Source organism: Argiope bruennichi, chromosome 7, assembly GCF_947563725.1.
Source record: "Argiope bruennichi chromosome 7, qqArgBrue1.1, whole genome shotgun sequence".
NCBI classification, from domain to species: domain Eukaryota; kingdom Metazoa; phylum Arthropoda; class Arachnida; order Araneae; family Araneidae; genus Argiope; species Argiope bruennichi.
In genome coordinates this window covers 51,002,140-51,019,419 of record NC_079157.1, presented here as the reverse complement: position 1 = coordinate 51,019,419, position 17,280 = coordinate 51,002,140, and the positions used below count along the sequence as shown (strand labels likewise).

Below are 17,280 nucleotides of genomic sequence, written 5' to 3'. Positions count from 1 at the left end.
AAGCTATATAATAAAATCAAAATGCAATGAAAACAATCAATTAAAGAATAAGCCAAATCAAATTTCATTTGTTATTAATTAATTAATAATAATTCAAATTTTAAAATAATACTTTTGAAACTTCGAATTATTTTATTTCGAATTAATAATTTTAGCGGATTAATATTAAAAAATAAAAATAAAAAGTCAGTGATAAATTAACAAAATCTGAACGCTGTGTTATAATTTTGTTTATACCATGCAATATTCTATATTTTAAAGACTTAAGATAAAAGTAAATTCGAAATTTTTAATTATGGTTGCTAAAAGCACTGACTATAAATAAATATATAACTTTATTTAGTTAATTATTCTATTCTCCTGTATTTTTTATTCGAAGGAAAAAATAATAATTACATTTCTTAAATAAAAGAATGTACTTCATAAATTTGAGTTTGCTTAAATTATTAGCTTTTTGCTGTATCATCAAACTCGTATAAAATTAATCCATTTAAGATTTCTGAATTAACTTTCAGTTAATACATGCTTTAGGGATAGATTAGAGATTATAAAACAATAAATTCATAAGTTGTCAGATATATTTGATGAAAAATTTCAGTTCGAAGTTAAACAAAAATAAATTATTAATACATTATAACAATGAAATTAATGTCATATGCAAAATTACCTTTGTAAGCAGGGCTTCTGCATTAGCTACCTGAGCGTTGAACCAATCCAATGTTCCTTTCTGAAAGAAGAAAAGAAAAAAAAACATTGAGTTCAGCATTAATTTAAGTAAATACAAGAAAAAGTTACCAAATAATATTCCAGAGACGTGGCAGAGTTAAATAATTTTCAATAGACTTTTGTAATAAATTTTAAATTATAGAATATTACTTACGTAATATTAAGAAAAATACTTAATATAATAACTTAATATAAAAATTACTTAATATAAGAATAATATTTTTTAATCTAAAAAAATGACACTCACATCAATAAAAAATTGTTTCGAAATTCAATTCTTAAAAAAGAAATAATGTTTGATTGAGAATATAATTATATATCAAGCAGATAGATGGCGCTACTTTATCTTTTTAAAACCGAAAACGAAGGTAGAATACTCGCTGCGACTTACAGCGTTAAACAATAGAATCTGCCGTTGTATTTGACAAAATGGTAGTATTTTTCTAATTGTAAATAATTCCACGGATAATTTTAGTCTTAAATAAATTAAATCATTTTCTTGATGGAATCTATTTTTTGTCGATCACACATGCTCATGTATGCTCATTTTTTCTCGAAATTTATGTATGAAAAATTAACAAATAAGATGACAATGTTTTCTCATGAGTGTTTAATTTTTGCCTTTCACTTCTCCGTTTATAAGAAAACTAAATGTCCGCGTCTGTCTATGCATTGGCATTCTACAACATAAACCGTTTTACTTACAGCTATCAAACTTCGCACGCATATATTTTGGAGGATATGAATGTGCACCTTGGTACATTAATTTGAAATATCATAATTAAAATTTTAATTATTTATAAATAAAACTAAAAAAATCAATTTTTTTAATGAAATTTTCAGTCGAAAACTTCTGAATATATTCAGAACAAAACTAATTTCTATATCATCCTAAAATGCAAGCAAAACTAATGAAGTAAATATTAATGTTACAGTATTATTGAGTATTGAAAAAATTGATTTTATAAAAAGTTTAATTAGTAATTTTTTATAAATTATTTTAGCATTCGGAAGAACCACAACATGATGTTATCTAATGTGAGAAGTGTTTCGATTGGAAGTATATGTTTTCGACCAATGTTTGCAAAAGTAAAGCCGAATTAAAATAACGCATAGCCTTTTTATAAAAGGCCCAAGAAATTGAAATCCATTACCAAATAAAAAAATTCTATAACTAAAATATTGATATAACTAAACTGACATTGTTAACACTAAATTCCATTAAAATATATAAGATATTTTAATAATATTGCAGTCTCATTGAGTTTTTTCAACTGAGTGTAATGAAGTATTCAATAGAATTTTTTATAATGTTTTCTAAGCATTTAACTTGGAATTAAATTTAAGTACATTATTTTTTAAATATTTTAGGATCATACAGAAAACTATTAAAATGGAAGCAATGAAAATTGTATTGTGTTTCTCGTACAAACATCTTTTTTTGTCTCGCTAATATCTTATTGTATTAACGTTTAAATTTGAACTTACTCTCAGACTACATGTAATTTCCACATGTAAATCATGTCTAAAAGGACAGCACCACCGGAATGCCTTTTGGCCATGAAGAGAAGAAAGACACCTGTGAAAACAATGAAAAGTCACATGTTAAAGTAACGAGTAAATAGAGGACTTTTTGCAAAGGGAGAAATGTGTATCCTTAGAAATTTGAAAAAGAGTTTACTTGAGCAAATGTGTGAGTTTGTGCTGAGTGAAGTCGTTTCCCGGAGGAAAGAGGTCACGATGCTTCTGGATTATTTTCAGACAGAAATCCAGAAAAATATTGAAAGACTCTGCAAGGGCAGCTTCCTGAAAGAATTAAAGACATCCTTTAAAAAACTTTTTGTTTCATAAAGAAGTTATATTTACATTATATTTTATATTCATTAGTCTTGAAGGCTAGCGATGTTTGCAATGTAACACATATATATTGAACAACATTGCGTGATAGTAAACAGTATTCGCAATATTATATACTATTGTTGAATAGTGAATACTAGTGTACAATATTGGGTACATGTAATATTGTACAATATGGGGTATATGCAATATTGTACAATACGGAGTATATGCAATACTACAATATTGTACAATATGGGGTATATGCAATATTGTACAATATGGGGTATATGCAATATTGTACAATACGGAGTATATGCAATATTGTACAATACGGAGTATATGCAATACTACAATATTGTACAATAGGGGATATATACAATATTGTGCAATACTACAATATTGTACAATATGTGGTATATGCAATACTACAATATTGTACAATATGTGGTATATGCAATACTACAATATTGTACAATATGTGGTATATGCAATATTGTACAATACGGAGTATATGCAATATTACAATATTGTACAATATGGGATATATACAATATTGTGCAATGCGTAGTATATGCAATACTACAATATTGTACACCTGGGATGTAGATTTGCTTATCCATTTGACGTCGAAGTAACATTTTCATGAATTACGCGCAAATGGTGAATGTCTCATCTTGCCTCTTTTAGAAAGTGCCCCGAAAATACAGTTATCTGTCACAAAGGAGAAGCCATTCGCCATGAAGCCATGTTCTTTAACTACTACGAATTTCAGTTCAAAATCAACTACGTAATACGAATGTCATTATGTCATGAATTGCCATTATGTAAATATGATGATAGTCTTAACTTTCAGACTCTACAAATATATCAAGGACTTGAAAAATTAAGCATTTCGTATTTACATGAAGTCCATTTTGGGACAATCTTCATAATTTCGAGCAGTGGCTGGCAAGGACGACATATAAGATACACTTATGTTTTTCCAATGCCCATGTTCCATTAAACTTATTTATTTTGTAAAAATTTATATTTATAATTGTTTTTATAAATTATTAAATTTTTTTGTGTGTGATTTAGATAATTTAAGACATCAATTTTCACAGTCATTTTCTTAAAATATTAATTAATTAAAAATTAATTGAATTTTTGTCGTTTTTCAGTTAAAACGTCCGAAAATATTATTGCATAAAAATAAATTTAAAAATTAAAATTTTCTGTTTAATGATATCAATTTTATACTGGTATAATTTTTTTAATTTTAGCATTTTTTTTTAAATATCTTTTGCTGAATTTTGAACAACATTGTTCGATAAATATCATAATCTAAATCTGTTAATAGACATTTAGCAGACGATTCCTTTTCATTCATTTTATAACTGCTACCACTTGTATTTTGTTAAAATATTATTAAAAAGTAAACGCAGACGATTTTTTCTTTGATAAACATATTTTGTTAATATTATTTCGTTTATTATTTGTATAATAGCTGATGATCCATTGTAAACCTTCTGGAATCTGGCAATGTTTATAAGATATGCTGTTATGTTGTAAGAATTTAAGATGCTCTGCAAGCTATAGTTTGAAGCTTAAGAAAGGTAGTTTTCTAGAAAGCATGCAAAAAAACATACAGCATTCTTGCTCTGAAATTCAAACCGTTTTCAATATTTCTTCAAACTTTTAATCGCACAATTTTTTTTTGGAATTGATGAATGCTAAAGAAGAATGATTCTGTTCGAATCCATACAGTTTACAAAAAGAATAAAAAAGTACATTTATAATACTGCAAAATTTAGAAGATAGATATGTTTACAAAGTGCAGTAATGTCATAGGACAGGTCTTAATTTGAAAGGTTAATGTACATAGAGAATTGAACTATTAAAAATAACTCAGCATTAATATCTGGCAATTTGAATGAAACACTGATAAGAAAAATCTAAACGATTTAACAAAATTAAATATAACCACAATCTCCGGAGGACCAACTGGTCGCCAATGGCGGCTAGAAAATCATATAATTATGTTGAGGTCTCACCTCGTCTCTGGAAAGCGGGTTCTCTTGATCTCCCCATGCTCGGGCTATATCATCCAATAGTTGGTAGAGTAAGGCATAGTCAAGAGGCACTTCCATGAGTTGCTTGCTATACATGATCCAACGACTGTAAGGAATTAAATTCAAATTTTAAAACACTTGCCCTTTTCGAGTCACAGAGATTGTAACTTAATCCGATTATGACGTTTATTATCATTATAATTATCATATTTAATATCCCCATATTCGATTTCACTTGGAATAAATAACTTTTATCATATGAATGAAATGCCATCTACTCAAGGAGTAATTTATCCTTACCAGAGTGTCTGCTGAAGCTCTGTTATGTCGCCCTGAATAGCATGCTGATGTAAAATAGTGAGTGCAGGTTGAGGTAAGTCTCCTGCCCATTCATAACTCGGGCCCTGCAAGATGGAGAAAAGGAGAAAGAAGTAAGGATACGCATGCGTCATTTAATTCATAATATATATATTTATATATAAACATTTTGTATAGGAATTATTGTTATAGATTGTAAGTCTTAGTTATGATAGGGGCTTTGGAATATAAATACTCAAGGTTGTGGTCATGTGAGAAGCGAAAAAGTAAAATTTAATACATTTATCACTATAAAACACTGGTGTGGGTTAATCATGATAGTGGCTATGGAATATAAATACTCAAGGTTGTGGTCATATGAGAAGCGAAAGAGTAAAATTTAGTACATTTATCACTATAAAACACTGTTGTGGGTCCCTTTCTAAATTCACTTGATGGAAAAATAAAGCAGCAGACATAAAATATACTATTTTAATGGGAATTGAAATAGTATAAAAAATTTACTATTAGTACATTATACTGAGTTAAATCTTTATACTTAACTTTCAATTAATTTCATTTTAACGAAAGAAATTAATATAGAAAGTCTTAGATTCTTTTTTTTTGTCTCTATCAGAAATGCCCAATAAGCACCTTGATGCTCATGTGGACAAACATTGGGCCCCTTGAAGCTCATTTGGACAACAATCTCTGTTCTTCCTTTCACCAAATTATCCTCTTAAATGTCCACCCTTTGAGAACGAAGAAAGATCTTTTCCACGGGTACGAATTGCAATTTTAGCGTGATAATTTTTCCCATGCAAAATAAAATCCTAGATGCCTGCTAACAGTTTCCGAATTATGATGTGTTTCACATCTGGCAAGTTTTGATAGATCCGCTTTAATTTTAAACCTTGTCAAAGTACATGAACTCCAGGGCGGCCATGTTTCACACGATTATGTGAAGTAAGTCTCATCGCTTCACCAATATGACAGAAAGAAAACCGATAAATACCACGACATAAAAACTTACTCTTGGTATTAGAAACGAAGTAATTACATATCAAAATAAACTGCTTTCTTCCTTTCAACGATTGACCAACCATAAATTCCTCCAACCTGAACACGGAGAAAGAAATTTTTTCACGTATGTGTGAAATGCAAATCCAGCAGAATCTTCCACCTTTACAAAATACAAGCCTAACACTCTCACAACATTTTCTACAATATGCGAATTTTTATACTTGGCAAATTTTTCTTGTTATTCTTAGACTTTTTCGAAGCATATGGATTTATGGAGTTAGTCAAACTACGGCAGTCCATATAGTCAAAGCCATTCTGATTTATACATATGGAATAAGAACCATCACTATGTCAAATATAGGTAGGGAGTGAAAAAAACAAAAACAAAGCCACAGTTATTCTTGGCATGTCACTGAAAATAAAACTTCTTTCTCACTATGCCGCTGACCACAAAGCCTATTCTTACTATCTTTGTCGCGATCAGACTTAATGATATTCTGAAAAGTTTAGGGCTACCTGGAGAAATTTACATATTCATAATTATCTATTGAATTTTTCATAAATATGATGGGTTACGTTAAAAAAATTGTAATTTTAAAATAATTGACTAACATTTCATTAATTTTTGTGGAATATTATGAACTAAACCCATTTACTTTTTAATTTATTTTAATTAATTAATTCATTTATTATTATTTAAGCATGAAAATGCATGCATTAGTATATGTACAATACGCTTGAAAGCAATTGATGTACAACTTCATTTATTTCTACTGCTACTTACAAAGTGTTGCTTTAATTCATGTTGGATGAAGACCCAGAAAAGCTCCATGTGCTCCACCACTTCTTTCCAATTGTCTTCTTCATTGTTGCCATCTTTGTCTTCACGGGTGCTCAGAGAGAGCTTCAAGCGGATCTGACCTTGGACGCTTGATCGTTCTGTCCTTCCCTCCAGACAAAACCAACGGTCCAATCCGGATGAAGGGATATCCTGAAAATTTAAAGAATAAAATACTCTCTAGAGATGCATAATCCACGATTTTTTGAATAACAAATAATTTTGCTATTGTTATTTTTAAATATTTGTTCCAAATATCTGTTGTTTCAATCATATTATTAATTAAAAATTATTAATTAGTATTAAATATAAAATTTATTAATTGTAACTAATACTTAATTTTATAATTTAAGTAACGTGGGATTGAATTAATTTATGTATTTCAGCTTACTTCTTAAATTTGATTTTTTTCAAAACTGTTTATTTAATTTCTTTATTGGAATGAACCATTTTCTGAAAAAATTGAATTAAAAATATATGTCATTTATTTAAAATGTTTACTTTAGTTCTATATTCTACCAATAGATGGCCCCAGCAGTAAACAGAATATATGCAATCAAAGTCATGTCACAAGCTTAAAAATGATCTTTATGGAATAGTGCATCGTCAAATGTGAATATCGGAAAGTCAAGATCAATCCCATGAAGTGGAGCGGTGATTTCACACTTTCCGATTCACCACTCCGATAAATTTTAGTGATATGATATGACAATTCCAAGAATAACCGGTCCATTTACTTTTCAACCCATTCACAGATCGTATCTATTGTTACTTCCTATCGTGATCCAAGACCTGTAATCGAAACATCCCCAGTAAGATCGTATCAAGGATTTGAATCACACCCCTCTTTGAAAAGTATTGATCACTGGTATTTGTGACTTTTTGATATTGGTTACGTAATAACCGCTCGTAAAATATTCGTCATCCCTAATATTCTCTGATGGGATTGCATTGAAGTGAATGTAGTTCAAAGTTTGAAACATGATTTTTATTTAATTCATTAGTTTAAAATAACTACACTTGTTAGATTTTAAGGAAATTTCGTATAGAAATGTGGCAAGATTTAAAATTCTGTAATGAAGTAGAATATTCAAGATAAGTGAACCCAATCAGGGACTAATTTGATAATTTTAGCTTGGGAAAACATTTATTTGTGGAGCAATCCATAAAACTAGAATTCGAACTGTCATCTGTTGTCTTAATTATAGAATGACAATTATATTTTTATTCGTTTATTACAGTAATTTCTTCTTATAATAATCATGGATGGAAAAAATTCCTTCAGCCGTACTGATCAAAATAGTGTGGAATAAGTCTATGTCGGTTCTAGTGATCAACAATTCCCTTGTAATGTTCAATTTTGATGTCTAGGCGGTTCGGTGTGGAAATCTTATTATGACTAATCAAAAAGATGATCCTGGTTTTATTGAAAAGTCACAGGAAGTTCCAAAGAAGATGATGAAATATGGCTCAATGCTAACATAAATTGGGATGCAACTAAAAAAAAAACTATAGAAAAAACAATTTGTCTTTCACGCGTGAATCGAAGAGACGGCGGCATATGACATGAGGATAATGACAATGAAGAAGAATCAGAAGAGGAAACATTATCAGTTTACAAAACTTTACAAGCCCTTTGATCCATAAGAATATCACTAAAATACTTTACTGGGCCGCGGTGGCCTGGTGGTAGGTAAGGTCTTGGTTTCGGGACCGGATGATTTCAGGTTCGAGACCCGATTCCACCGAAGAACCGTCGTGTAAGCGGGTCTGGTGCACGTTAAATGTCCTGGCCAAACGTCCTCCCGCTGGTGTGGCGTGGTGTGGAGAGGGGGGTGCCAGCTCAGGTGTCCTCCTCGTCATCTGACCGTGGTTCAAAATTACGGGGTCCGTCCCAAAATAGCCCTAATGTTGCTTTAAAAAACGGGACGTTAATATAACTAAACTAAACTAAATGAATACTTTACTGAATCTTTTGCTGAACGTTATTCATATGAAGAGTTTATCTAACGACGGCTTGATAACTTATAGTCCGGATAACCTTTAAAGAAATTTTTAAAAAAATTAAATATGTATGAATATTTTCAGTATTACGTATTCTATTGGCTTTTCTGTTATTAATTAAAACGAATGAACAGCACGAATGATGTCGTGTTGTATGTTTTTTTTTCTGCTGGTTTTGTAATTTTATAGAATTGTATTATTGTCAAAGCATTTTGGACCTACTGATCATTCAGATATAGTACATTGGATTGGATCCAAAGTGATCATTACAAACAGCTTTCACTTAATTATAAAACCACACTCCTCAAATAATAATAATAATAATTCGCAAATAATCACCAAAGTTGAAAGACTTAAACAAAATCCTTTGTGTGTTATTTTTGGCATATAAAATGTTCGACAACTTGTTAATTTCATGGTTGGACATTTTAACACTGATATACAAAATCCTGAAAACTCAAAATAAAATTTTAAACAATAATGATTTTTTAACATTTAAGATAGATAGCATATTATACCGTTTAGAATATCAGGGATTTATAAATATTTATTTTTTTATGTTTGTAGAGTCGCATATTTTATTTCAATAGTATTTAATTTATTAGAATATAATTTTTTTTTACCTCCAATCTCATATTAACACATCCCAGAAAATCGTCAATATTCTCTCCCGTACTTGTGCGCGCTGATTGAGCAATCTGCTTAAAATACCTGAAACAACAAAGATTATTTAATAAATAAGTTTTCTGATAGTATTTAAGGACTTATAAAAAGCTGTTCATTACCATTTTATCTATAAAGTTGATCAAAACTTACCTTCCTAAACCTTTCAAACTGGAAACTTCATTTAATTTTCTCGCAGCATCGAAAACTGATGATTCATCATCATGATCCCTGCAATGATTTTGATCATATATTATCAGTCCCCAACATTTGGACATTAAAATAAGTATATTAAGATAAAAAAAATGAAGAAACATAGCTCCGGATTATGGTAATTTTTCTCTAACATCTCCATAAGGTATGCAAAAATAAGGTTGCTCTATAAAATGAAATATACTAAATTTATTATTTCATTCCATATATATGTACTTATTCTGATTCTTTAAAAATGTTTCTGATTTATGCTGTTGGAATTTCTAAATTTTATCGCTTTAAGAATTTATAAATTAAACTTTACAAATTATAACTTCTAACATTATTTACATTTACCGTCCATAGATGGCAGCACATTCTTAATAATACTATGCTGATTAATTTTCATTGGTTATAATAAAATGATTAAGTTAATTTATAAATAATGATTAATGAAAAATTTTCTAATTCAAAATATTCATATACATATCAGCTTCTTTACTTCGAGAAATAATTCCTGAATTAAGAAATTAATAATACTTTTTAAAAGTTGCAACTAACCGAACTGTTTAAACAAAAATATTTAGAATACACCTTTCTCACATTATTTACCATCCCATTCGTGGCAATATCATCCATTATTAGATATTTGTTTTAAAGAATCTAGTTTCTACTTAAATCATTCATTGTCTAAATCATATTACTTTGTTAATTTTAATTCTGTTCTTTGTTTTTTTCTTAAAATAGTATTCCAATGCAAGATTTCAAAAACACTTTAGAAATTAAAAGCAAGAATTAAAAATGTTTAAGGATTTTTTGCATCTTTATATTTAGACATAAAAATATAAAAGAATTCGGAAATCCAGAGTAAGGGTCGGTCATTTCCACGAATTCTAATCCTTCTAAATAATATTCATTGAATTGATCATTTTCCAAGAAAAAGAGAGAACAGGAAACGAAGACACAGGTGTACTCTTTCCGTCATAGCATCCCGACGCGTAACACAATCGGCGCAGTGTTCCTGACTGATGGAATATCTAATTTTATCTAACGATTATATGTATGCTATCTCTTTGAAAAAATTAAAAATACATAGAATAAATAATTTAAGATATAGCCAACAAACTAACGTTTAAATTTTTTTCCAACAATTATTTTTTATATCAAAAAAATTAACAAAATTCCTTGAAAAAATAGCTTTTACATAGCACACTATAACTGAAAATTATGGATCTATTTGATATAAACTGCCATCTATTATTAAAATAGAAAGTTAAAAGTGAATCTTAAACTTTTTTTCTATTATTAATTGAATTGAAACGATTTTAGTAGCGAGCGAAGTTAGGTGTTTCATATAGTGGGACACTGTACCTCAAAGGGACAGTTTTTGATCCGATTATAAAATTTAGACGATCTCGAAGTTTGAGATGCCTTGATTCCTCACCTCTAAAAAAATCGATTTTTTTAAACTCAAATACACAAAGAATTAGATGGAAGAAATCTCGTTTGTGGTCTTTTAACCAAATTATAAATATGTACAAAAAGTTTCCACAAAATCCATCAACAATAACAAAGCACACAATTTTCTATATTTTTAGGAGAAAATACAAAATCCGTTAATTAGCTAGCTATAAGGTGAAATTTCCAACGAGCTCAATAAAATAGCGATGTTTTATTCGACATGAAAACACTAATATACAATTAACGAATGCAACCGATGCGTGTACAAGACCAGTGCTAGCAGTAAACAGCAGCACACAAGCAACTAATTGCTGGTAATCAGCCTCAACAGCACAAAGTATTCAGTAAACTCGTGGAAGAACAACACTCCAAACACAGACTTCGTTCAGCTGAGCTTGAGCTCATTTTAAAATTTACTAATCTGACTAAATGATTCTTCTTATTTATGAGCCTATGCTTTTGTAGCTCGAGGCAAAGCATAGAGTGTTCTAGACCAAGATTTGAAACTCGTGTCCTAACGGACTTATCGCCAAGATTCCATTCCCCCAAAATAGGATTTCCACGCGTTTTTTTTCTCCAAGTTATGATCGCCAAGTTCTTAGGTCATTGATTTGCTACCAATCAATAACAATTACTTTATCTATAAAGTTACCTTCCTTACCAGGAGACTTACTGCACAGGAAAGTAATATTACAACCTCGTGATAATATTAGGGAAAAGTTTGAAAGTCTAGGAGGAAACACTTCCGCTGTTTGAGGCAGGAATTTCATTGCCGTTGGATGCGATGTTGTGAGTAGCGCATTTGTGACATAGTGTGAGAACAGGATAAGAACTGTTATTTTAACTAGGTGACCTAATTTGCTTCTAAGTGTTCTTTTGCGAAAGGCGAAGTCTCGAAGCTTGGTTCATGATATATATAGGGAGATATCCAGAAAGTTCTATCCTTCATATCGTTAAGCTATAAAAAGTAGACGATTGCTTTGATATTTCACATATGGAAAAATGATTGAATCGTTTTTTTTATATAGTTCTGTTTTTTGAAATTGAGTTTTTAGGTAAGCCTATTTCTTTGCACATTTAAAAGCGTTATTTTTTGCTGTAAAATTAATTATTTTAATTCAAGCAATGCCATTATTTGCATCTCCACTGGCAAAAGTCAGAATACGATGCAACAAAACAATCAATATAAATCCCATCATACAATTGAAGAACAGGAATAAAAGCATTCTAAAATGAATAATAATAATAAAAAATACTTTAATTAATTATGGTATCAGATAAGAATTCTTTACTTCTCCCTTTTCACACAATGCTAATTACATTTATTGTCCTATTTAATCTGTTTATCGACACAAAAAATAAGACTCGATTAATGGCCAGATGGAAGAATGTATTTTTTGTATGTTATTACTACTTTGTGATAATTAATTAAAAGCTAGCTGTCACTTAGTTACAAAGTATGCGAAAAAAAAAATCGAAAAATAATCTAATAAAAATAATAAAAAAACCCAGCTATTATTAAGGAATTAAGCATTCTTTTGCACGAAAAATCAATATTCTTATTTTATTAGGCGCTTACATTGGCAAAATTGGAATTTTTTCATAATCATAATTTTTGGATGAAACTTTTAATAGAACAGAACTTAATTCTATAATGAATAAATTTTTTTCTGTTTAAATGGAATTATTTTTTTATTATAAAGATCTATTTTCCTCTATAGATTTTTCTATGTCTATATCTTCATTGAAACATTTTGTTCTCGTCCTTTACATTCTTTTTTATAAACTACATTTCAATATACAGGCATAAAACTCTTAAGTGAAAATAACTTATTTCAGAAAAACTAATGACATTATTATAGTTTTTCATAAAATTAAAAGAAAAATTTTCATAGTGTTGCCGATAAAAATTATTTAATATATTTTCCCGCCTTTTATTTATCATATAAAAAACCCAGATAATTGTTTGATAAATGAGTTCTGAATGGAGCAATATATACTATGTAATTGTAATCATATTCCACTCAAGCAATGCAGTGCTCCATGAATAGCAAAAACATCTGCTGTTTCAAATTGTAAACAGTGGTGAAAAAAAAATTATGATTTTATGACAAAATAAACAAATTGATAAGAAACAAGTTTCTTTCCTATTCTTTTTGAAAAAGAATATTTTTTTTTTATTCGCTTGGCAACTATTGATCTTTAAAATTACTCCAGGCTTCTGCATTTTTTTGCATATCACAATATAACTGAGCAAGTTTGATTAATGAAAGATTTCAGAAAGTTACAACTGTCGATTTCTTTTTTGGGTAGTCGAGTTTTATTAATTGAGATTATATTATATTACACTATAAAATACTATAACACAATACAATACAACTTTACATAATAATATAATCTCTCATGTTCTTTAATGTTACTTGCGTCGTTTTATAAATGTCACCCATCGTTTCCTTTATAATAAATAACACCAAGATTGTGTATGAAAACTGAGGTTTTACAATAAAAAATAAATGGGATGATTATAAAAAATACGACAAATTACAAAATAACTGGAAAAATTAGAAAATGATAAGAGAAGTGAGAAATTAGAACAGATTAGAAAATGATAAAAAAGAATAAGGCAGATTTCCAAAATAAAAAAAATGGCAGACAATTCACTATATTAATCACAAATTTCGTAAAAAATTTTACAAAAGCAAAACTTACCAAATATCTAGATGAAGCTTATCTGTCCGGATATCTTCGATATCTCTAGAAAAACAAATAAATATATAAGGAAAAAATTCAAAAAGTGATTTATTTTAAAATAAGAATGTGTAAGATTTGTAAGAATTAAATATTTGGATACATTGCATTCGAAAGAAATGAAAAAAAAGAAAAAAAATGTATCAACAAACGGAAGGGAAGAGAAAAACAGGCTGTACACCAAATATTACAAAAAAAAAAAAAAAAAAAGAAGCTTTGTAACACCTTTTTTCCCCCTTGAGCATAGAGCGCCCCCTTGTCTCGTTTACAGACAACCAAGCAGTCGAACGGGAGACCTGCATACTGAGGTCGACTTTTTCCTATGCGCAATCCCTGCGCTAACGCCGAATGCTTTCGGTCGGAACCGGTGGAATCCCTCCACCGTACTGTTTACTTTAACCTAATTGTCTATGTGCGTTTGTAAATTTTGTAGTGTAGCTATGTTTGTGTAGATTAAAAATATTATATTTAAAACTGGGCAGTTCATTAGAAAATCGCAACACACTCCCTGGAGCTTTAATATTCACTAAGAAAACAGACGATAATGATGCACCGGAAAGCATAAAGCGACGTTCAGTTTAAACATAAGCTGAGGCTTTCACGAGTTATATTCTTTGTTTGACCAATTCATGTTTTTTTAAAATATATTTCCTCGGTTTTTTTATGCATGATAATACAGGAAAATATTGTTAAAAAAATTTGAATGCTAGATGTGGAAGATGCTACCCGTTTTAGATCTCTCTGAATTCGGGGGAAAAAAAAACATTTATGGAATTATATTTTTCAAGCGCTCGATTTGCGGATATAGTAACTCAAAAACTATTTGAGCTAGATGAATGAAATTATGTATATTGGCTTTAAGGCAGCTTTTTTTAGATTTCTATCAAACGCTGAACGAAATCCATTCCCTGGATGCCTAGTATTCCAGCTATCTGAGTTGAAATGAACATAATATCTTTAAAATGTGAACTTAGTCGATCAAATAATCAAATTTTGTTCAAAATGTGATAAGTGATTGATCATCTGTCAATCTATACTTTCAAATGGATATAAATGCCATAATTCATAACTATTCTAACTTGATAAATGAAATTCGGTAACAATTTAAGCTTTTAAAGTAAAGATCGTTATCATATTTTCGTTTAGATACGATTATGATTTGACCATCTGCCGGTCTGCGCATGTAAAATATATATATAAGGCACTACTGAAAAACACTACTATTTATGTAAATGAAATTTGACATGCGTTGTGAACTAAACTTGTAACTATGTATCATGTTTTTTTTTTTTTTTTCATTCGGTCGAAAAAATGGATGTTCGAATTTCATATTCTCTTTTCTTCAATATAATTACGAATTAATTTTCAGTATAATTACGAAGCACAGGTCACTCATGTGTGGGACCTTTAAAATAAAAACATGAGCATTCGTGGCATTCAACTCTTCCATAGGTCTATAATTTATGCGATGATATTACACTTTTATTAAGGAGACTGCAAGAAACTTTCTAGGAGATCACTCCTGCTAGTTTTTATTGCGCCTTCCCAAAAGCTGGCTTTCACTATCATACTTTATTATTTTTTTTATATTTTTTATTTTTATGCATTTCAGTTTCGGTCGCAAACTGAACAGAAATGAACTTTCTTGTGTTTTATTTTATTAGAAATCACCGAGGTAAAAATTATATGACAATAATTTCTAAAATACAATTCTGGCAAAAGAATTTTATTAGGCAAAGCAATCATCGAGTCTATTACCTGATTGCGAAAGTTTATTACAAGAGAAACACTGAATATAATATTGCAAAATTTTTACTTTTGAATAATCTTGTTCATAATGCAGAATATGATTTTATCAAAATGGTGTCAACGGAGAAAAAAGTTCAATATTTTTTGGTTCCATGAATCTAAATCGGTCAATATTATTTAATGTACATTTTTGGTTACGTAATAGATAGAATGTTTATAATGCCAATTGTAGATTAAGATTGCAAATAGTCTGTCTAATGGGACATTCAAAATGTTGGACAATACTTAACAAGAATTGGAATGCAGCACCGACATTCTTAGAGCTATTAAAGAGCCCACACTGAAATTTATTGATGTAAATGACTTTATTCAAAACTTTATAATCGTCGTTACAATATATCGCTACAATCATATACCAAATTATAATAGATTTTTAACAATAATTGTTTTGTAATTAAGGGAAGAAATTGTAACCACCCTGTATTTTATGCAGTGTCATTCGTTTTTGAACAAAAGAAATGCCACAAGTTTTGTAGAAAGGAATAAATTAATGTCCCGTTAATTTCATGTCACCTAATTAAACACGTCATGTGTTATATAATTGCACACAGTGTTACGTTTTAGATGTGGCACCAAATCTTTGTAAGAATGTGTTGTTGTTGTTCTGACTTATGGCACTTTACAAATCCACTGATAGTTATCTGTCAGCGATTTAAGCTGAGTGAGCGTCTCTTGTTTATTCAGTAGTGCCAACTCTGGACAAGAGTACGACTTAGTTACTTCATGCGTCACATTCGCTTGCACAACCCCTTTTTACAGGGGGGTACGATACGCACCGCACAGATAGAACACAGAAGAATAAGAACCATGCCCGAACCGGAACGCTCAGATCACGGCGGAAACGCGCTACTCCCATGCCAGGACGCCGGCTTTGTAAGAATGTGTACTGAATATAATGAATTAGTAAGCGAACATCATTTAGTAAACAGTGAAGTAAGTGAACATGTTTTATGGACGGTTTATTTCGGGTTTCATTTAAATTCATTGGTTTTTCCCCCATTATTTTATCATATACATTAATCACAAAATATACTTCATATATATATATATTTATATTGTGGCGGTTTGCGATGAACGAGGATAGAACCTGGAACCTTGTGGTTCGCAGCCCAGTATCAAGACCACAATACAAAAGCAATTGCTCATGCATCGTAGCTGTTAACTGGTTTATAAGCTTTTCTCCACAATATTTTAAATTTATACCTAGGCGCTCATAAATTTTTGATTTTTATACTTCTTTTTTTTCTTGTTATCTTATTCCTAAAAAAACATTATATAGCTTTTAAATCGATTGACACAGTATGAATAAAATATGATGTTTGCTCTCTGGAACAGCTTCAATAAAACTTACAAGATGACTTCAAAGTCAAATAAGCACCGCACATTTTACAGACATCACTTCAGTAAAAATCGATTTCATTAAAATTAAAGCGAAAAAAAAAGGTTACTTTCAATTAAACATTTTAACTTTTCTAAATCTCTGTTTAGAACATCCTCAAGATCCTGAAAAAATGCAATTTTTCTCGTCATTGTAATTATTTTCTACAAATCTCTACAAATAATAATGATGGATGTATGTTGTGATGATACTCTACGGGTCTGAATATATTTACCCTACAATTACCAAAT

General features: G+C 29.7%; 1 protein-coding gene across 3 annotated transcripts in view; it reads right to left on the bottom strand.

Moving 5' to 3' along the window:
- Positions 1-17,280, bottom strand: part of LOC129976429 (BAI1-associated protein 3-like) — a 155,693-nt gene that overhangs the window by 46,690 nt on the left and 91,723 nt on the right. For all 3 annotated transcript variants that reach the window (XM_056089993.1, XM_056089994.1, XM_056089995.1), the window contains exons 6-14: positions 13,804-13,848; positions 9,595-9,672; positions 9,402-9,489; positions 6,721-6,927; positions 4,917-5,020; positions 4,599-4,722; positions 2,408-2,532; positions 2,215-2,305; positions 668-727 (exon numbers count right to left, since the gene is read on the bottom strand). In XM_056089993.1, coding sequence (XP_055945968.1) covers positions 668-727; positions 2,215-2,305; positions 2,408-2,532; positions 4,599-4,722; positions 4,917-5,020; positions 6,721-6,927; positions 9,402-9,489; positions 9,595-9,672; positions 13,804-13,848 — 922 coding nt within the window. The remainder of the gene's footprint in view (positions 1-667; positions 728-2,214; positions 2,306-2,407; positions 2,533-4,598; positions 4,723-4,916; positions 5,021-6,720; positions 6,928-9,401; positions 9,490-9,594; positions 9,673-13,803; positions 13,849-17,280) is intronic.